General features: G+C 40.9%; 1 protein-coding gene across 2 annotated transcripts in view; it reads left to right on the top strand.

Moving 5' to 3' along the window:
* ext1c (exostoses (multiple) 1c) overlaps window positions 1-23,262 on the top strand; it is a 37,362-nt gene extending 14,100 nt beyond the window's left edge. Inside the window, exons 3-12 of one of the 2 annotated variants that reach the window (XM_089023920.1) lie at window positions 13,333-13,426; window positions 15,687-15,794; window positions 16,605-16,724; window positions 18,312-18,444; window positions 19,356-19,474; window positions 19,725-19,820; window positions 20,595-20,681; window positions 20,756-20,916; window positions 21,768-21,939; window positions 22,746-23,262. In XM_089023920.1, the coding sequence (XP_088880046.1) occupies window positions 13,333-13,426; window positions 15,687-15,794; window positions 16,605-16,724; window positions 18,312-18,444; window positions 19,356-19,474; window positions 19,725-19,820; window positions 20,595-20,681; window positions 20,756-20,916; window positions 21,768-21,939; window positions 22,746-22,931 (1,276 nt within the window). In that variant the 3' untranslated portion in view covers window positions 22,932-23,262. Of the gene's footprint in view, window positions 1-13,332; window positions 13,427-15,686; window positions 15,795-16,604; window positions 16,725-18,311; window positions 18,445-19,355; window positions 19,475-19,724; window positions 19,821-20,594; window positions 20,682-20,755; window positions 20,917-21,767; window positions 21,943-22,745 lie in introns of both variants that reach the window. The other variant, XM_089023919.1, reaches the window with a different exon arrangement.
* Window positions 23,263-23,296: the final 34 nt, after the last annotated feature.

Genomic DNA, 23,296 nt, shown 5'->3' with positions numbered 1-23,296 from the left:
AAATAAACAAAAAATAGCCTGTAGATGCTCTTAGAGCGGCTTTCAGTCAGGGAACACCACCCGCAAAACCGCCGTGAGTGATTGATGCCTCGGTATACTTGACAGGTGGCCAACAACACCAAACAAACCAGTTGACGAACCAGTTTGTCTGAGAACGGTACTCAAGTGACACGATCGGGTTCCAAGCTGTGCGCCAAATGTCGTTATCTTTTCCTGAAAACTGACATTTGTTTGGAATCATTTCAGCATCAGGTTCACTTGCGACTCAGTGGTTAACTCATTCACTGCCATTCCCAAATTTATTCGGGTATTGAAAATATGATGTGGAGCGCCATTCCCAAATGTGTTCGTTTTTTTTTTTTCTACTTTGGGTGCCGATAAAGCGCTGGTCAGACCTCCTGCAATGGTTTTACCTTCCACAACGGGGCAGCATTTCCCTTTTTTTCATGTTAGCGCTTTGTTCCATCTTAAGCTGTTGTTCAAACGCTATATAAACCAATATCTATGTATTGCATTGTATTTTGGACAGCCACCCTCATTTCATGCTCATATAACTCCAGACCCATATCCTATAAGAGTGGTGAAAGAAGGTTTCGTTCCTCATCAAGTGTTTAATGCTGATGAAACCGGCCACTCCATTCCATCAAGCCTTCGACGACCATTACAAAGGTAAATAAAATGACTTTATTATATAGTACAGTTTATTTCTTTAAATATAATACCATAGCACATTTATTATACATATAATAAGGTATATTTTGTGTGGTTTTAAGGCTTAGAAAATTAGAAAGTAGAAAATTGTTTTATGGGGACCTGGGAATGGATTATTCTCATTTTAATGGTTTCCTATGGGAAATTAATTTTTGGGATACACACTTTTTGCCTTATACACTCTGTCCGGGAACCAATTAAGTTCGTAAGCCAAGGCATCACTGTATCTGTTTACATCACAGAACAGCAGATATGGCAGAAGGGGCCTGGAATTGAAATTTTATCCTGTTCTCCTCTGCTTTCCAAGGTTAATGTGATGCCGAGTAATTTTGTGGTGGTTTATTGATCCCAGTGGAAAATTTCTGCTAACTAAAAAGCTATCGCGGAGGGAGTGCACCAAGTTTTCGAGTGGAATATCTTGAGTGGTCATGGTGAGCTCTGCAAAGCTCTTCATTCATAAATAAGGAACCAGCACTCAGGAAGAAAGAGAGCTTTGAGTTTGGAATCTTGTTGAATGATTCATTATTGACTGTTGCTCTATTTTTTTTTTTCCCCGTCATCATATATTAGCAACTGATTTTTCAACAGTGTACAAACATGAATGCCTACGTGTGGATTTATTTTGGGGGGGATCGTTTTATTTATTTATTTGCCCTAACTACCCTCTGTCATCATGTATTTTATATACAACATACTGACGCTGCATTTGAATGCGGGCAAAGGCCGTATTTGGCAAAAACAGCGGGCCCCGTCGGCCATTTTATCTTTAACTCATTCACTGCCATTCCCAAATTTATTTGGGATTCGAAAATATGAATAATTTGTTCAGGTCTTGGGGGGGGGAGCCGATAAAGCGCTGGTCAGACCTATGGCAATGTTTTTCCCTTCCACGAGGGTGCAGCATTTGCCTTTTGTACAGTTGCCCCCGTTTGCACCTCATACAGACGTTCCTCTACTTACGAACATTCGAGTTACGAAGAACGGTACATACGAACATGTTTGTAGTAACATGTGTAGTATTCTCTCCAGTTCAAGTCAAAGTCAAAGTCAGCTTTATTGTCAAATAGGCTAATATGCATGACATACAGCACAGATGAAATTACTGTCCTCTCGGACCCAGCATGCAAGGCACTTATAATTACTTTAACAAACATAAACATGAAAACACCAATTTGCCGGGAGAGGGGAGCGGCTGCGTGTTCACGCGCCGCCATCTTGGGAAAAAAAAAATTGAAAAAATAACAAATATGACAACACAAAGACACAGAGTCATTCATTCTTCAGGACTTGCTGTACCCTCTTTGTGATGACATGAAGCAGTTCGAGTTAAAAGAGGAGAGGATCAAAGCATCCATGTCAGCAGTGGATCAGGGACGTCATGGTGGAATTTGTACGTCTACTACAAGCTAAATGTTGAACAGTTGTACATGTACATATCTTTATAGAACATATATTTTATTTTATTTTTTTCAATACAAACCAATACATGATATTTATACAAGCCTTAAACATACTCCTATAAACATTAAACATACTTACATAACTTAAACATACATCCCATACAAAATATAGCACTTAAGCAACTTACAAACAAATTCACCTTACGAACGACCATAAGTAACGTATCTTGTTTGTAAGTTGAGGAGCGTCTATATTTCTCCAGACGCCTATCACTTAGGAATTAACTCTCTTTTTTCTGATGAAACAAGAGAGTCTTGAATGTTTATGTAGCCCTAAAACTCAATATTCTGTGGGTCCTGCAATGTGAGTGAAAATGACAAAAACCCTGGCACTGGATTGGACACATTTTTGCACGTGGTCTGGTAGCGAATGAGTTAAACAAAGAAATAAATAAATGCTGACTGATTTTAATTTGTGGTGTGCTCATTCAGGCGAAAACATTCGTCATCCCTGTGAGGCGGCTAAGTTAGAATACTAATGTGTTTTTTTAGTAGGGTGATGATGAGCTCCCAGCTCCCGTGTTTGCTACAATCCTGTTTGGTTTGAGATCTCGCAGGGAGAAACAAAATAGGGCAGAAAGTGTGTGTGTGAGGCAGATCCAAATGGTCTTCTCTTTCCACCTCCTCCTTCTCGCTTGCTGTAATGCATCATTGATCCCTGCCAGGAAAAGATATTGCTAATTCACTTCTCCACCTTCTTCCCCATCCGAAGCTCTTGACTTGATTCATTTCCTCACCAAACTGACTTCACCGAAGCCTTAACTTCCGATTCGGGTCAAGAGTTGCGAGCAATTAACAAAGATAAATATTACAGTCATGTCAAAGTATGTATTTTAAAACAGTAACAGTGAAAAATTGGTTTTCCTTAGTTTCACTGTATCCTGAAATTAGCATTAGCAAGCATTAGCTTTATTCGTAAACATCTAAAAAGTAAACAAAATGTCATTTTGACCTTGTTTTTATGCGATATATCCAAATATTTTTCTCCCTCGGGTCACTCATTTTGCAAGTGGTGTATTCTTTCCTTTCCTCTTCTTTGCTCACGTTAGTTTTTTTTTTTTTTTCCGTGCCACGCTCAATACTCATTCACTGTCAGATGTGCAAAAATGTGTGCCAGGGTTTTTGTCATTGTCACTAAAATTCCAGGACCCCTTCGACTATTGAATTATAGGACTACATAAACATTCAATGCAGCGTTAGAAGCCTTAGACACTTTTCTCTCATCAGAAATAACTAGTTAATTCCTAAATTATATAGGTCTGGAGTTGTATGAGCTTGAAATGAGGGCGGCTGTCCAAAATACAACGCGATACATACATATTGGTTTATACAGCGCTTTAGCAACAGCTGAAGTTGGAACAAAGCACTAACATGAAAACCAAGGGAAACGATTCCCCCTTGTGGAAAGGAAAAACATTGACAGAGGCCATGGCCAGCACTTTATCAGTACCCAAGCATGAAAAAACAAAACCCATACATATTCGAGAATGGTGCTCTGTCATATTTTCAATTCCAGAATAAATTTGTGAATGGCAGTGAATGAGTCAGAGCTAATTAACCACTAATCTCTCAACTGTCATTTTCTGAGGCGGAATTTGGACTGGCTTCAATCTCCCGTTTTTGTCTATGGTTTTCTCCCAAAGAGCTTTGGGGATGGGGGTTGGGGGGGGGGGGTCCCTTTTTTAAACAACCACTAAGGGAAGACTACACGGCTCAAAACCAGACCCCGACGCTCAGTTCCGACATCAAATATCTGGCCTTATCCGGTTTTAGCAGCCAACAGACGTCAGTGAACATACTGTACAAGTCATCCGAAAGCCCATAATAATGATTTGTTTATTTATCGTTTTGGTTGCTTTGCAGCACCGCATAGGCGACTGAGCCTCTGAGTTATTATTTCTTCTCTATGCGGATCCTCATTTTGTGTCCTAATGATGAATCCATCCAAGAGTGCATATAGGGTAGTGTAACTGAGTGCATGCTAATCCCCCCCCCCCCCCCCCCCCCCCCCAAAAAAAAATGGCGACCCCCAACCCCCTTATGAAGCACCATACGGCCAAAGATTGCGTCGCTGCAGGAAGATGCTCCCTCTCAGTTCCGCGTCTAATTAACTTTCCGCTCCATTATCGCTGTGTTGATGTTACAAGCGTGTGGGAGTGACGGGCGGGCGGGTTGGCCACTTTTGCGAAATTATTTCGCCGCAGTTCAACGGTTATCTTAGTGTCGAAACAGAATGTGCGGAGAACGGCGACGTTGTCGAGCAATTCACATGAAAACAAGCTTTTGTTTGTTATTCAGTAACATACAAAGCAGCAACATCACAGCCATTTTTTTTTCTCTTCCGGGACTTCCTCCCATGAGATTTCATGCATCTCTCGAGACAGAAGAAGCTGCATTCTGTTTGCGTCGCAACACTTCATTAAACATTTTGCCAGTTCGTACATATTCAGAATGCAAAATGGGTAACATCCAGGCTCTTTTTCAAACTTCTATCCTGAGTGATTTAGATTTTTTTTCCCCACATTCAACTTTGCCCTACTCCATTTAATGCCATCCTCGTTCTATGAGGGATTATCTGCAGACATCTGAGCTCCCGTGCTTGATTTTTACTTCCAAATAAAGACATGTAGAAAATGATTCAGACGCTGCCAAGCGATCACTGATTGGAGGTCAGAATTTGACTTATATTGTAACATTTTTAACTCAGATGTGCAAAAACATGTCCACTCCAGTGCCAGGGTTTTTTGTTATTTTCACTCAAATTGCAAGACCCGTAGAATATTGAGTTTTAGGACTACATCAACATTCAATTCAGCTTAAGAAACCTTCGACTTTCTTTTATTCATGAGAAAAAGATGAGTTAATTCCTAAATTATATGGGTCTGGGGTTCTATAATAATAATAATAATACATTACATTTTAAGCGCCTTTCAAAGCTCTCAAGGACACTTTACAGTCACAGACAATCATAGGTACTATAATAAATAAAATACAATCACATTATAAATAGAAACGAGAGAGAGCTACATAGAAAATGCCATTTTAAATCGGTAGGTTTTGAGATGGGACTTGAAGGTGGGAAGAGAATCGATGTTACGAATGTTGGGCGGAGGTGAGTTCCAAAATACCTTAGTTATGTGCTTGAAATGAGGGCAGCTGTCCAAACATACATACAATGCAATACATACATATTGGCTTATATAGCGCTTTAACAACAGCCGAACCTGGAACAAAACACTAACATGACAAAAAGGGAAATGGTGCTCCCTTGTGGAAGGGATAAAACATTGCCAGAGGCCACGACCAGCGCTTTATTGGCACCTAAGCATGAAAAAACAAAACCCGAACAAATTCGGGAATGGCGTTCGACGTCATATTTTCCATTCCAGAATAAACTTGTGAATGACAGAGAATGAGTTAAAAGCCAATAAATCAACATTACACCTCCACCCCCACCCCCCAACAGATTCGCTAAGGATGTTGTCACGCTATACGTACATTCAAGCACATTGGCCATCTGCAGCTCGAGTAGCACTCAGCACACTAAGACATTGAGACAGTGGCTGCACTGTGGAGGAGTTGGACTGACTCCAGATGCCTCTCCAGAACATTCCATTGAGAGTCTGCTGGAACGGACGGCTCGCAGGCTGGTAAACAAGTACAATAACAAACAACTATACGGCTGCCTGATGAAATTCCGTCGAGGAATATCCATTCCCAAAGGAAATGTTCCCATGGCGTACTTTGTAATTATCTCCAGTTGTCAATATTTTGTGGGCAGTTTATGAACAAATAATGATGATATGACAACCCGATAAGCTGTGCGTAGTGGTAACCACTGTCCCTGAAATAGTTCATAAGAATTCACATATTCAATTTTCCATCAAAAAGTATGTGTTCCACACGATGCTTAGGTAAACACCTGCATCATTCCTGCTTGTTTTACAACTTGTTTTACAACTGTCATCTTTTCAACAACAGCAACAAAAATCTGTAGAGGCGGAAGCATTCTCAGCAGTCTACAAAACTAATCCTAATCCTTATCATTATTATTTTCCCACTATTATTTTGTTAGATTTTACAAGCGGTGCAAAAAAAGAAATGTTTTTAGAAGGAAATTTCAAATAAGCAAAAAAACAGACAAAGCTTCCGCTGTTTCTGCGCAGTAATTATCTGCAGCAAAACCAACGTGCTACGGAATCCCAATCCTAAACTCTGTAAAATGAACACACTTCACTCTATGGTCAAAATTGCCCCCCTTGTGCTCTTGACCAGCACCTGTAAATCGTCCGTGAATACTATGTAGGCATTAAAGGACAACCGACGCCGCCCGACAAGTTGTGTCCATAATTTGTAAAATCACTTCAAATGACTTCTACTGAACGTATTTTACAAAGATTCCATGGCATATAGCTATATTTTACGTTTTCAGACACGCGCTGAATATTCCGGAAGTCTTGTTTTCGAGTTGATGACAATGACTGACGTGACGTCACGTCAGGAACGCCCCTGACCGAGAAAGCGACACACAATGCATTTTGGGTACTTTGGTCTGAAAACTTTGTGTTCGCGAAATTAGAAGGAAAAACAGATAACGCGAATCTTGTGTGTCGCACCAAGACTACTATTTGATACTAGTTGACACAAGTTCCCAGCAAACAAATCAGCCCATTTCCAACGAAGCTTGGGCGCTATCTTGTGCATTTTCTGGGACGCTACATTGGAATCCTGACGGCTCGAATTGATACCGTAGGACTTCTTTAATCGATTGCAAACATGTATGCTTTCCTCTTCAGAACTATTTGAATCATATTCATAACTGGATGAGTAACAAAAAAGCATCTTCTCCGAATCTGAAGCCATTCTTTGGATTCTAGAGCAAGGCAAGACGTCCTGACGTGACGTCACGAACAAGGGGGCGGGACCTTCTGAAACTCGCCACCTCCAAGGTCCTTTTGAAGTAGTTTTGGGACACTTTAACTCATTTTTATTGGTGTTTTGCATTTGACTAAAATATCAGACTGTGTGTTTTGGGTATTTTAGATGCTATAAAACGTTTTTCTGATGTCAGTTAGGAAACAAAAAAAATGCTGCCACAATCGCGTGTGCACAATCAACCGAACCTGACTTCACTCACATGACCTTGTCTGCTTTTTGTCTGAGTAATCTCTTTTACCCCAGATTTTACATCCACTACAAAGATAAATCTTCTTTCAAACTGGCAATTTAAAAACCATTGAAAAAAATGGTTGCCGGTGCGCCAGCGGCATGTACCTGTCTCAACTGGTCGATGACAACAACAAAAGAGAAGGATGTGTGTGTGTGTGTGTGGGGGGGGGGGGGGGTGTTCAACCTGCTGTCAGCATCCCAAAGCACATGTGTACTGTGTACAGTACATCTTCATTCCAATGCACGGAAGCCTGTCAATTATTTATAGGCTGCGTGTTCACTTGAGTGAAGATTGTTGTCTGGTGAAAAGCTTTTTGTGAAGGACGTTTTTGAAGGGCGATGAAATGCCAGAAAACTTTAGTGTCAATTATGTTTTTTAATGTGTTGACAAGAACCAATTCCAAGCCGCACCGCCATTAATTCATTCACTGCCTGACGGATTCAAAAATGTGTCCACTCCAGTGCCAGGGTTTTAGTCATTTTCACTTGAATTCCCGGACCCACAAAATATTGAGTTTTAGGACTATATAAACATTAAATGCAGCGTAACAAACCTTAGGCTTTGTTCTTTCATCAGAAATAGAGTTAATTCCTAAATTATAATGGTCTGGAGTTATATGAGCTTGAAATGAGGGCGGCTGTCCAAAATACAACACAATACATGCATATTGGTTTATATAGCGCTTTAACAACAGCTGTAGCGCTAACATGGAAAAAAAGGGAAATGCTACCCCCTTGTGGAAGGGAAAAACATCGCCAGAGGTCTGGCCAGCGTTTTGTCTGCACCCAAGCAAGAATAAAACAAAACCCGAATTCATTCAGGAATGGTGCGCTACGTCATATTTTCAATTCCCGAATACATTTGTGAATGAGTTAATTGATTCCATAAAACAGTTAGCAATCACTGAACATTTTCAATTGACTCTTGTTCGCGCACTGTAATTTATCTCTCTTTTCTCCCCCTGCCTTTTGCACTCTGTAATTCGCCGTGCCCTTCGGCTGTCTTCGGGGTTGAATGATTCCTTGTTTACGACCCTTTCAAAAAAAAAAAAGACATGTTATCTGCCCACCTTGTGTTGTATCTTTGACAGTTGCTCAACCTCCCTGTTCTCTACTTTCTGCTTGTCTGCACATCTCTGCAGCCATTTTGTTCCAGACTGAGATTCGGCCTGCCCAAAATATCCTTCGCGGCTTATCTAAGCTCATTTTTTTGACTCCCATAACGACGGCTTAGCTGTTCCATATGTCGTCAAGCAAGTAGTATGGCGTTAAAGACTGAAATTGACACCATTCATATATATCAAAATCAAACTTGTCATTATTTTGTTGTGAACGATACATCACAATATTGATATTTTGTCCCGACTCGTGGAGCGAAAACTGCTATTGAGTTTATGCCAACGTTATTTAACTCCCTTGCCGCATTTTCTTATCATATTCATAAATAATGGTTGATCTCGCCAAGAACGTCCGATATTTTAAAATCAATAGTCATTTGGGATGAGAAAAAAAATATAGTTGTTCTCCAATGACGCTTGTGCAACACAAAATCTCGCCTGGATATTTTAGCTAACTGTCAACACGGTTTAATATGGATCTGGTTGTCATTCATGAAATGAGGCAACAGGAAAAGGGAAGAAAAAAAGTTGCGTTGCATAGACGACCAAAGCTAGCTCGATCGATCGAGCTAGCTAGCTAGCGATGTATCTACAGTAAAGTCTCGTTATATCGATATTCTCGGGAGTCGGAAAAAATATCGATATAACCGGACTACCGATATATCCGATCCTGCGGCATGTAAATTTTCTCCTTGCGTTCATAGAAATAGTATCGTAATAAGCAGTACTATCGATATAACCATTATCGATATAACCAGACTTTACTGTATTTAGCTAGCGATGTATCTATCCATCCATCCATTTTTTTTCCTTTTTCTTCCAACCTCCCCCAAATGTCCTCAACCGTCACCACTCTCCCTCCTAAATATTCCAAACACCTCTTGCCTTTTTTCTTCCGTTGCCGAAAGAGCGGCAAATGACTTGATGGCTTCCCTTGCCCACGTTGATGTTCCGGTCGTGCTTTTAGCCTAATGGAGAGACAGCTGTGCTCCCATTTCTATATATATAACTAAACGACACCGCATGATGAGACTTGTCACACCCACTTAACGGCCATTCCATCGAGCGCGCCGTTGTATTAATATACACACTATTTCAGTTATGTATATTAAAAATAAATACATACATAATACATACATACATAAATACATACATACATAAAGTCTGCCATCTTCCTCTATTTTAGGGCCTGCGTTCAGAATATTTTGTCTCTGCAATGTATAATCACCTCGGATGAACTCAAAAAATGGTTTTAAAGTGGAAAATAAATCAACATTAAATAGATTTAGCACAAAAAAAAAACGCAGCACTCTCATAAGCCTCGCTGGAACCACTTAGTAGTACAGTATTTAATGTTGTGTAATCTGCATAATGCTCCAAAATTTGGCAGCAAATGGATGCTGGGATGCGCTTTCAATTCCGATGAGTATGAGAATATTTTTTCAGGGGGTAAATGTGCTCCTGTGTGCGCGTGCGTGTTCTGCACAATAAATACATCCTCCATCTTACGTGCATATTTGGGTTCTTGCGTGCATCTGTGCGAGTTTGCCTGCGCGAGCGCTGGATTGAGGTATAAGTAACAGTGTTAAGGGATGAGCCGGTTTGCGGGGTCGTATCTTTTCAGATTAGAGAGCTTAGTCCCTTCACTCGCCGTGTAATTAACGGCAGTCGTCAGGGAGAGAGGCCGATCAAGACAAAGAAGCAAAGAACAAGAGGAAGGGCTCAACCGAGGAGGGATTGTATGTGAGAACAAGGATACGGAAGCGGCAGGGAGGGAGGTTGATTGTCTGTGCAAGTTGCAGACCTACAAGCATAACCATTTGGGGAAGTTGTATCTCCTTTTGAATAATCAGGATTTGACGCTTTTGCTTAAGAGCCTTCGAAAAAATGGCGTACGCAAAGCCGTTAAAGGACAACCGACGCCTACGTACAAGTTGTGTCCATAATTTGTAAAATCATTTCGAATGACTTCTACTGAGCGTATTTTACAAAGTTTCCACGGCATATAGCTATATTTTACGTTTTAAGATTTGCGCTGAATATTCAGGAAGTCTTTTTTTTCGAGTTGATGATGATCCCCGACGTGACGTCACATTTGGAACGCCCCCTGACCGAGAAAGCGACACACACGGTACTTTGTTTGGTCTGAAAACTTCGTGTTGATGGTGAAATTAGAAGGAAAACATAAATACCGCAATGGTGAATCGTTGTGTGTTGCACCAAGACTACTATTTGATACTAGTTGACACTAATTCCCAGCAGCCAAATCAGTCCATTTCCAATATAAGATGCTCAATGATGTGTACGGGTAGGAGCTGTATTGACAATGATATGTGCGATGGCCATTACAGTGATCCCTTGCTATTACACTGTTCACGTATCGCCATTTCAGTGCATCACATATTTTTTTTGCAGGGTAAAAAACATTCAGAATAAAAAAAGCTGAATGATTCGAGAGGTTTTCTAAATGGCTGCAGCTTGATTGGTTCCCCCTCTGTTTTATCACGTCGGTTATTATTATATACTGTAACTCTACTTCATCTATTGCAGGTGGTCCTTGTCCCCATTAACCATGAAAAATGAGGGATTACTGTAATCCATAAATGTAGTGACCGTGGTTCATGCTCAGACACACACACACACACAGCCACCCACACACTAACAAATTAACCCACAAGCACTTCCTATTGACCTTCGACCTATGAAACAAAACATCACAATCAACTGAGCATACCCTGCTGTCAATCAAATGGTTCCATTGCGCGCTGTCACGGAAAAGAACAAAAAAGAACCTTAGAGGGGGTTTAAAAGGATTGACAAGATGGCCATATTACTCCAAAGACTGCAAGGCTCCTTATCAGACAGCCACACGCAAAAAAAAAAATCCACGCTGGCTGTTGATCCGTCGTCTGGTATCACACTGTGCCCCGGTGCCTTGACATCAATAAAGCAATCCCCCGCTGTGCTGCGTGTGTCTAGGCAACAGAAACGTGTAAACATGAAAAAAAATGGCAATATTGCGTGAAGTGCTCGACTCATCCGACCTATGACCTTGTGACCGCGCATGGATAGTCGGCAGATCAAAAATATGTGGACGATAAATATACCAATTTTAGTTAAAATGTTGTCATCAAAACACTTGGGGTGACTTGCGTGTCGAAACTGAAGCACATGACACAATACAACGCTGCCCGGAGACAATATAGCTTCATTAAAAAATGTTTGGCACATAGACCACGCCACAGCATCCACTATTTTCCCTCCGGTCATGCTTTGTGCGCACCAAAACAAAAACAGCAACAAAAAACTGGGTCAGGTCAAGCACCTCCTTCCTAACCACATTTGTCATCCACAAACAGAGTGTGTGCATTTTGTTAATTTTCTTACACTAACTACATTCACATTCTGTGTGCGTGTGTGTTTGTATGGCTGTTCTTGTGAGGACCGCTATTATTTTAAACCATATATAGTGAGGACATTTTTGACAAGTGAGGACCTGTAGGCCGATCCTCACAGGTTTTTCATTCTAATGGCTTCTAGAGGGTCTATAAAGAAGTTGAAGTGAATAATACAGTCACGGGGACATGTTTTGCACAAATGTAGCACTAGTTCTTCTCAAAACCTATCAGAAAGGCTGGTCCTCACTCCTTATAACAAACTGAAGTCTTCTCTCATCGGGCTAAATGTAGAATTCGCCTGGAGAACTGTGAATCAGGGAGGACATTTAACCATGGTCCCTTCATTGTATTAGCTGCGTAGCTGTATAGCTATCTGGCTTGCTAGCTATCTATCTAGCTATTTAGCTATCTAGCTGTTTAGGTGGATAGCTATCTATCTAGTTAGCTATTTATTAGCTGGCTACTTTTCTATCTATTTGAGTTACTTCCGGGTTGCTGGCGCATGTTGCTGCCGCTGCTCACCCACAGGAAAACTTTTCCTGTGACTGTAAAGTGATCTTGGGACTTTTGAAAGCCACTTATGAATGAAATTTATTATTATTATTATTATTATTATTATTATTATTATTATTATTATTATTATTATTATTATTATTATTGTTGTTGTTGTTGTTATTATTATTGTTATTATTATCTGGAGTTACCCGGACCTCACAAAAATGTTCAAACAGGAAGGTGTGTGTGTGTGTGTGTGTGTGTGTGTGTGTGTGTGTGTGTGTGTGTGTGTGTGTGTGTGTGTGTGTGTGTGTGTGTGTGCGTGTGTGTAGGTGTTTGTGTGTGCGTGTGTGTAGGTGTTTGTGAGTGTGTATCCTGAAACACATGCTGGCAAAAAGGAAATCTGACATTTGATTGACAAATTCATTTTATTCTTACAAGATAGGAGTGCAAATTTCGCCGAGTAGGAATACCGTGTCTGTGTGAGTGTGTGTGTGTGTGTGTGTGTGTGTGTGTGTGTGTGTGTGTGTGTGTGTGTGTGTCTGTGTGTGTGTATATGCAAACACCTGTCGCTGGTAGCAGTTGACGGAATGATTGATGCACCGGTTTTGCATTGTGGCTCTTACATCGACGCTCTATGAATTATGAGAAAGGGGTGACGGACCCCCCACCTCCCTCCAGGTAAAGTATTGCTGAGGCACTGCAGGGAATATGTCTTTTTTTAAACAACAATTCAATACGCTCATAGTTGCCGATGCAAATCTTTTTACAACACGGCGCATATATCGGTGCCAACACGTGTTTGGATGGAAAAATGAAAGCTGATTTATTACTGTCCCTATTATAAATTATGACTCCAGTGACGTGTGAAGGTTGAACAGGAAAATGTCTCAAAAGAAGTGTCTGACATTGCCATTGTAGCGTTTTTAGATGTTTTTTTGTTTGATTCTTTCCCGTTCTAATCTTTTTTTTATGTGTTAGGTTTGACTACCAGGAGCTCCTCCACAATTCCACGTTTTGTCTGGTGCCTCGGGGAAGACGTTTGGGCTCCTTCCGCTTCCTCGAGTCCTTGCAGGTAAATCACAATCAAAAAACCTTTATTCGTTCCACAATGGCGAAATTTGTAGTCCACAGCAGCAATTTGAAAGGGGGTGGGGGGGGGGGTGAAAGGATAGAAAACAAGATATTCTAAGCATAGGAAATTAAAAATGTCAACTGTATACTGTAAATGTGCAAAACCGTTTCCTAAAAAAACTGTACATCGTGCAAGTATCAAGAAAGGCATATTGATGTATGTAGCTGTATTGCATCAACCCATATTTACAGTACAAGTGACAAGTGTCCAGTTGTTTTTTTCACATGTGATTATTGAGAATCGCGAAGCCTGACAGCAGTCGGTAGGAACGAGCGGCGGTACCTCTCCTTTTTGCAGCGTAGGTGTAACAGTCTTTGGCTGACGGAACTACCCAGTGCTGTCAATTTTTTTGGGTGTGTATTTTCATTTCACTTGGATACACACACACTTTTTACTCACTGTGTGTGTTTATGTGTGTGTGTGCGTGGTTAATGAGAGGAAAAAAAAATCTTACCACAAAAAGTAAAATGATATTTTAACCAAATTCACTACAGGGGTGAGGACTTTGAATGTAGCCATTCAGAAACCTCACTCACTGCTGTTATTTCAGTTTCAAGTCCACTTTTTTTTTCTTTGTTTTTAAAGAAGTTGAAGTGGGAAATTGGGTGACATTTAGTGTTGAAATGGAACACTAATTCTTCTCTAAACTTATCAGCAACGGTGGTCCTCACTCCTTATCTGGAGTTATCCGGACCTCACAAAAGCATTGAAACAGAAATGTGTGTGTGTGTGTGTGTGTGTGTGTGTGTGTGTGTGTGTGTGTGTGTGTGTGTGTGTGTGTGTGTGTGTGTGTGTGTGTGTGTGTGTGTGTGTGTGTGTGTGTGTGTGTGTGTGTGTGTGTGTGTGTGTGTGTGTGTGTGTGTGTGTGTGTGTGTGTGTGTGTGTGTGTGTGTGTGTGTCTCTCGGGTTTGTGAGAAAGTGACACTGAGGCTGAATGAACAATTCTGCACACAACCCACAAGGCTTGGCAGTATGCACCGCTACTTCTGTCTCGCTTCTCTGTCTTCTGCTTTTCTCTTCTCACTCACACCACTATTCAAGATTTGTTTTTTTTTTTTTCTCAAACGTGTGCCCTTATTTTTTGGTCTTCGTTTTTGTCGCAAACGAGCCCACAAAGAACCGGGCAATTACGGATGCGGTTTGACACGTAACGCCAGCTTTCCAAAATATACACAGTCAATCCAACTCGCGCTTACGCTACGTGCGCTCCCTTCTAAGAAAAACAAAAACAGCTGGACAACATTTTATTTCACACACCCTCCGGTTTGGATTGCGTCGGTATTTAGGGTGCTCCTATCCCCGCACAAAAAAAAGCCCCCCGGCTGTCATACCATTTTGGCTAGCTGTAATGAATGTGGATTAGCGCTGCAACCCTGTCGCTGAGGGGCCTGCGTATGACACACACGTAAACACAAGTATTCCAATTTGTTCCACTGTCCTTCAGCAGGTCTATTCTCGGATGAAATGCATATGTGGGAGACGTGTGGGGGGCTGTGGGCGAGTGGGACGATGTTTGATCACTACTATTTTGGCTGCTGTGTCTCTTTTTCACAATTCCTTCCTGTCTCGAGCAGTTCCTTCTTATTCTACAAGCAGCCCGCTTTCCATCCCGAGTGGCCGAAACTCATTAGTAAACGTGGTCAGCCACATTTGCGTGTTTTGGAAGTCCGTCAGCAAAAACCTGCAGGGCATCGTGCGGGGGGGGATGGGGGGGTGCAAGTTATTACTCACCGGCATGTCCCGTCAGCTGAGCGTAAACATCCACGGTTTATGCATGTCATCACGGGTCAATAAATAGCCGATAATTTGTGCGGTGACTAATGTGGTTACACCATGGGCAATCCACCATTTTTTGGGGGAAACAACAATGATAGATGATAGATGGCGATAAATCCAAACCAGAATGTTCAACCTAGCATAGTGTATGACAAAAGTCATGCTAGCTTAATGCAGGGGTCGGGAACCTTTTTGACTAAGAGAGCCATAAAAGTAAAATATTTAGAATTTTTTTTCAGTGAGAGCCACACGCATGCACGCGCGGCCAATTTTCAACAAAATGTCAGAATGTATTATTTAAAATAACTTTGTGATAGTACTCACCATTAGAATTCTTTTTCAGCGGAAGCTACGTGGCACTATGTCACATTTTTCGCTATATATATATATATATTTTTTTTTTAACGTAAACACCTCCGTCCAGGCGGCGTGTATACCCGTTTTGCTGAGCAACGGCTGGGAGCTGCCATTTTCCGACGTCATCCAATGGAACCAGGCCGTCATTGAAGGAGATGAACGACTCCTGTTACAGGTAATGGTCAGAAGACGAAATTTCAGTTCAAGGACAACCGACGTCTCCGGACAAGTAGTGTCCATAATTTGTAAAATGGCTTCAAATGACTTCTACTGAGTGTATTTTAATAAGATTCCACCACATATAGCTATATTTTACGTTTTAAGACTCGCTCTGAATATTCCGGAAGTATTTTTTTTTTAGTTGGTGACGAGTCCGTACGTGACGTCACTGAAAAAACGCCACTGACCGAAAAAAAAGGACACATTGTAGCAGTCCTTTCATCACGTCAATGCTTGTTTGGTCTGAAAAACTCATGTTGCACCAGAAAGAGCCAGAAGAGGGCGTCCAAGCTCCATGTAAGGAATTTATCAGCCTGTGGAAACGGGCTGATTCATTCCTCACAGGAGCTCGATGGGCATTTTCTGCCTCTTTTTGGGTGAGACATTTGCCCCCAATGTTGCCTCAAAACGGCACTGAATAAGTTCTTTAATCGATTGCAAACATGTATGCTTTCCTCTTCAGAACTATTTGAATCATACTCATAACTGGACGTGTAACAAGAAAGCATCTTCTTCGAATCTGAAGCCATTGTTTTGATTGTCCAGCAATGCAAGACATCCTGGCGTGATGTCACGAACTGTGGGTGGGACTTTCTGAAAATGCCCAATGCTCAGCTCAATTTTTTGCAGATTTTGGACACTTTAAGTCATTTTTATTTATGTTTTGCATTTGAATAAAAAAAATCATACTGCGTGTTTTGGGTATTTTAGACGTTTTTCTGATGTCAGTTAAAAAACAAAAAAGTGACATCGGTTGTCCTTTAAGGTGCCATCGACAGTGAGAGCAGTGGCAAGTGAGCGGGTTTTAGCTCTCAGACAGAGAACGCAAATCCTGTGGGAAGCTTACTTCTCTTCCGTGGACAAGATCGTCGTCACCACACTGGAGGTAAAACTCGAACGCCGCCCGCTGTGCCACCGTTGCTTCTTATCGATGTCCATTAAAATCAAACAAACTTACCTGTTATGATGACAGCGCTCCGGGCTTCATATTCCGATACGTTCCTTTCACTGCTTTCCTTTGTTTTCGCGTTTAAGGTGCGCAACGCATTTTTCAGCGCACACCTGCCATCTAAAAGACCCCTTTAATGTATAGACATGACATACTTTTCATGCTGTGTTCCAAATCTGAGTCACAACATGTCTGATTCCGCCTCATTTTCACTTTGATCACACACTTTGAAACGACACTTTGATCCACGCCCAAATGCTTTCCTATTTTTTTTTTTTCGCACATAATATCATCCTACCCCTCTAAGATTTGGACACAGTACACAGTGCGCATTCCCCTTTTGCACCTCCATATTTATAAAAGCAAAGTCTAGCTGCCCCCTAGTGTGTTTTGCTGCTGTGGGATTTATGCTTGAGATAATAAAGGAAAGGTTCTGGAGGTTGGTGATAAGCTGCTTATATACATACAGCATGCTGGGGAGGTTGAGGGGTCGGGGGGGGGGGGGGGCTGTTGCATCTCCCCGTGGGAGACAGCTGTGCAGTCAGCCTGAGGTCAGTGACGCACTTGGGATGCTGCAGACGCCGCCTCAATGACTCCTCCTGCTGGTGACCATGAGAATTGCAGTTCACAGTGGGGCTTGTCTTGACGCGAGTTGTGTACAGTAATCCCTCGTTTTTCGCGGTAAATTGGGGACCAGGACCACCCGCGATAGATGAAAACCCGCAAAGTAGAGTTATATAGCATGTTAAGTTTCATGATTTGGTCAATTAGTAAGGTAAAACGAAAAAAAATGTAAAAAACAAAATATTTTTTTTTATACTAATATAATGTATAAATAAACGCATTTTTGAGTTTTATTTAATTCTAAATTACACTTTGGTAATGCTCACATTATTTAACACGCACCACAGAGTCGTGAGTACGAAAATCTCTCAATAATAATGGTAATGATAATAATGCTCATAATAATAATAATGGTAATAATAATAACTATGGTAATAATAACTATGGTAATGATGCTAATAATAACTATGGTAATAATAATAATAATAATAATTAATATAGTATATATAATATAATTATAAATAGTTATAAAATATATATGTAATTACAATTAATAATTGTTAATAATTAATAATAATAATAATAATAATAACTATTATTGTACTGTACGACAGAGCTTACACAGATGAATAACTATTATTATTATAGTAATAATAATAAACATAATAGTGTTATTCAGCATTTTTTTTATTCTCAATGTTTTTTTTACCCTGCAAATAACAATCAGAGATGCACTGAAACTGTGATAAGTGTACTCCGAAATAGCGAGGGGTCACTGTAAACGCAAACAAACCAAAAACAAAAATGGGGTAATATTGAAATTGGTAGCCATTTTGCTGTGATTAAGTGAATAAGAATAATAATGAGTTCCAATGTTGGTGTTGGTATTGTTGAAATTTGATTTTATTAGCTCAACAGGACATCGGAAGGTTTCATCATGGCCTTTTTTTCCCTCCGCAGATCATTAAGGATCGTGTATTTTCTCACACATCAAGGAACAAATACATGTGGAACACTTTACCAGGTGGTCTACTTGTCTTGCCAGAGTATTCCACTCACCTGGCACATTTCCCTTTCTACTACTTGGGATTAGGTAAGAAAACACTCTTTGTATAATTTCTCTTTTTATGGCCGCCGTTTTCAATGAGAGTTGGGATTATTTTTTTTTCAATCAACAAAAAAAAAGTATTAAAGTCACAACAGATTAACTCATTCACTGCCATTCACAAATTTATTCGGGAATTGAAAATATGATGTGGCGCGCCATTCCCAAATTTGTTCTGGTCTTGTTTTTTTTCATGCTTGGGTGCCAATAAAGCGTTGGCCATGGCCTCTGGCAATGTTTTTTTTTTCCTTCCACAAGGAGGAAGCATTTCCCCTTTTTCCATGTTAGTGCCTTGTTCCAGCTGCAGCTGTTGTTAAAGCGCTCTCGCTGGCTGGCTATCTGTTGGCTATCTATCCAGCTAGCTAGCTAGCTAGCTAATAGATAGTGTTGGCTATAGCTAGCTAGCTGGTTGGCTGGGTATATATTAGCTGTCTATTGGCTAGCTATCTGTTGGTTATCTAATAGCTAGCTGGCTCGCTTTAACAAAATCGATAAACCAATACATATGTACATGTATTGTATTTTGTACAACTGCCCCCATTTCAAGCTCAAATAACTCCATACCTATATCATTTAGGAATTAACTTTTTTTTCTGATGAAAGATGAGTCTAAAGTTCCTTCCGCTGCATTGAATGTTTATAACTGAAATGTATTATTATTATTATTATTATTATTATGATTATGTAGTCCTAAAAATCAATATTCTGTGGGTCCAGGAATTCAAGTGAAAATGACAAAAACCCTGGCACTGGAGTGGACACATGTTTACACACGCCTGGCAGTGAATGAGTTAATTTCAAACTATTTCGACTACTATTTATAATGTGTTAATCCATCGACGTCTTTAACAAGCAGGCTACCGTTGACCAATCAAACACGTTTGTCTCTTTGCTCAAAGGCATCAGTCCCAATCAGGAGTTCACCGCCATCATCCACGCCGTCTCTCCGTTGGTGTCTCAGTCCCAACCAATCATGAAGTTACTTCAGGTGGTCTCCAAATCCAAATACTGCTCGCAAGTAAGTGAGACGTTGACGTCCGGTGCATCTCAAATCAATCCTGAGCCACCTGAAAAGTGGGAGGAGCCTAACTGCAGAGAAAATAAAAAACATGTTTGCATTTTTTTTTTTAAACAACCAATTGGAAATATAATTAGAGGAGAGTTTTACCGCTCCTGTTTGCTGAGGAAGCAACCCGGTTTTATCCTTGTCGCCGATGCCGACTGGGTGATTTTGATCCATTTCGTTGGTCTCTCTCTGTCGCGCCAAGATTATCATCCTCTGGAACAGCGAGAAAGCGCCACCCAGTCGCAGCAAATGGCCTCCCATGCCCGTCCCCCTCACTGTGACGGACGGCAAGAAGAAGGTCAGTGTTTTGAGTGACAGTTACAGTGATACCTTAGGCTTAGGAACTTAATTGGTTCCCAGACAGAGTGTGTAAGGCGAAAAGTGTGTATCCCAAAAAGTTATTTCCCATAGGAAACCATTAAAATGAGAATAATTCGTTCCCAGGTCCCCATAGTTTTCTACTTTCTAATTTTCTAAGCCTTAAAACTACACAAAATATACCTTATTTTATGTCTAATAAATGTGCTATGGTATGATAATTAAAGAAATAAACTGTACTGTATAATACAGTCGTTTTAATTACCTTTGTGATGGTCGTTGATGGAATGGAGTGGCCGGTTTTCATCAGCATTAAACACTTGATGAGGAACGTAACCTTCTTCTTTCACCATCTTGAGGAATGATCCCTTGTAGGTGCTTTATCTGCGATAATTTTATCTAGTTCCTCATCAATTGTGTTCTGTTTAGCTGGGTTGATAGCTTTTTGCATCAAGTGTACAGATGGCTTGTGCGGGTTATTTGTGGAGCCTGATGGATGGGATATTTTAACCTTCCAGTCTACACTGTGCTTTTGAACTATCAAAGTTGAAACGAGTCCAAATTTCACTGTTTTTCCGTCATCCATCTCTCCATTCGAAATCTCCATCATTTCCATTCCTGTCAAGTCTTTCTAGTGTTGTTGTCATAGCCCTGGCAAAAAAAAAGCTTTTTTTTTGTAACAACACTCATTCTCCTCATCTCACATGCCAAATAACAAAATCGCCGAAGATTTACCGCCGCGTTTCTCTCGCAGACCACCAGTCGTTTCTTGCCGCACGTTGCCATAGAAACCGATGCAGTGCTGAGTCTGGATGAGGACACGGTCCTGTTAACTAGTGAGGTGTGTAATCCCCATTTTTGTTTTTTTTCTTCGCTTACGTGAAATACTTTCTTGAACCATGCGCGTACTTATAGGTGAACTTTGCCTTCCTGGTGTGGCGGAGCTTCCCGGATCGGATCGTGGGTTATCCTCCTCGGAGTCACTTTTGGGATCCCTTAAAGCACGCTTGGGGCTACACCTCCAAATGGACTAATGACTATTCAATAGTCCTGACCGGGGCTGCCTTCTACCACCGGTAAGGCATGTCAATATGTAATAATTAAAAATAAATAAAAATAAAACTAGAATGACGTTTTTTTAGACGCTACTTTGCAAAAAAATATATATACTTTGACAATCACAGTATCCCATCAATCATGAGCAGGTTAGTCATGTGATCCTCCCTGGTGGGAGGTGAAAGAATTTAACTCATTCCCTGCCAGACTGAAAAAATAAATAAATAAATAAATAATAAATAATAAAAAATTTATTTCTAAGCACCTTTCATAAATCATGTCTCCTCCAGTGCCAGGGTTTTTGTCATTGTCACTCAAATTCCAGGACCCACAGAATATTGAGTTTTCGTATTTATAAATGAAATGTATTATTATTAGGATTATTATCATTTGCTAGCTATTTGCTATCCATTAGCTCTGGCTGGCTCGCTAGCTATCTGGCTATCTATCTAGCTATCTATTCACTATCTAGCTGGATGGCTATCTAGCTAGGTATCTGTTGGCTAACGATTGCCTAGCTAGCAAGATTTCTATCTATTTGAGTTACTTCCGGGTTGAGTGAACGCTGGCACGTGTGGTTGCCGCTGCTCAGCCGCAGAAAAACTTATCCTGTGACTGTAAAGTGACCTTGAGAGATTTGAAAGGCGCTTATAAATTAAATGTATTATTATTACTATTACTATTATTATTATTATTATTAACATTTTCATTGCTGTGCGAGAGTGAGATGCTGGCTGGCCAAATTTGTAGTACGCGTTGCCGGATGCTTGCGTGTTGGCGTGCCAGCCGTAAAAAAAAAGGTATGGCAGTGGTTACCTTTATTAATCCACCATGTGTATAATTGTGAAATCTTTGCCATCTGCACACACAGATACTACCACTATCTGTTCTCGCACTACCTGCCGCAGTCTTTGAGAACCCATGTGGATCATACGTCTAACTGCGAGGACATCCTGATGAATTTCCTGGTTTCCGCCGTTACCCGCCTGCCGCCCATCAAAGTGGCTCAAAGGAAACAATACAAGGAGTTGCCCAACCCGCAGGTCGTAAGTCACCACTCCGAAAATCTCAATCGAAATCCAACATTGGCAAACGAATTATGTTTCCATAATTTGTAAAATGACTTCAAATGACTTATACTGAGCGTATTTTACAAAGATTCCACCACATATAGCGATAATTTACGTTTTAAGACTTGCGCTGAATATTCAGAAAGTCTTGTTTTCGAGTTGATGACGATGACTGACGTGACGTCACTAAAGGAACGCCCATGACCGAGAAAGCGACACACAATGCATTTTGGGTACTTTGTTTGGTCTGAAAACTTTGTGTTGATGGCGAAATTAGAAGGAAAACATAACGCGATGGTGAATCATTGTGTGTTGCACCAAGACTTCTATTTGATACTGGTTGAGACTAATTCCCAGCAGACAAATCAGCCCATTTCCAACGGAGCTTGTGCACCATCTTGTGCATTTTCTGGGAGTCCAGATGCCTCAAAATGACACGGAAGGACTCCATTAATCGATTGCAAACATTTATGCTTTCCTCTTCAGAACTATTTGAATCATATTCATAACTGGATGAGTAACAAGAAAGCATATTCTCCAAATCTGAACTCTCTGAAGCCATTGTTTTGTGTCTGGAGTATCCTGGCGTGACGTCACGAACAAGGGGGCGGGACCTCCTGAAACTCGCCATTTCCGAGCTCATTTTGCAACACTTAAACTCATTTTTATTGGTGTTTTGGGTATTTTAGATGCTATAAAACGTTTTTCTGATGTCAGTTAGGAAACAAAAAAAAAATGGTGTCGGTTGTCCTTTTAATCAATGCTATTTTACTCACTAGGCTACAAAAAACGTCCCCTGGGCCAACCCGGAGCATTTCAACCAGCGCCAGGAGTGTATCAATACTTTTGCCAACTGGTTTGGCTACATGCCTCTGGTGCACTCCCAATTTCGCCTGGACCCCGTACTCTTCAAAGATCAAGTGTCAGTCCTCCGTAAGAAATATAAAGACCTCGAGAGGGCATGATGTGACCGACCAGAGTGCCTCATGGAGGCCGATACAGGTAAGTTGAGAGGGATCAGAGGGACTTGTGTAAGAGGACAATCGGACAGACCCTGGTGGGCTGCGGATCAAGATAAAATCCTGCTAATAAGTGCAACGCGAACTCTGAAAAATAGCCACCGCGTCAATGACCTTGTCATTGAAGCACTCGAGTGATGTCGCCGTGCATGAATGGGAAGGATATTCTTGTCTGAGTATTCCTGAACAGGAGCCAAGGGGCAAAATGGACAACGTGGACAGCAAAATGTAAACTACAGACATAAAGTAATTTGCACTTTGTTGTGGTGTTTCTTGACACTCCTGTTTTTTTCTGTCCCTTTCGTAGTTTT

The sequence above is a fragment of the Hippocampus bargibanti genome, linkage group LG20, assembly GCF_051943395.1.
Source record: "Hippocampus bargibanti isolate YZ-2025 linkage group LG20, ASM5194339v1, whole genome shotgun sequence".
Lineage (NCBI taxonomy): Eukaryota > Metazoa > Chordata > Actinopteri > Syngnathiformes > Syngnathidae > Hippocampus > Hippocampus bargibanti.
The sequence above is the reverse complement of the archived record's forward strand: the minus strand, read 5'-3'. Positions and strand labels throughout refer to the sequence as shown.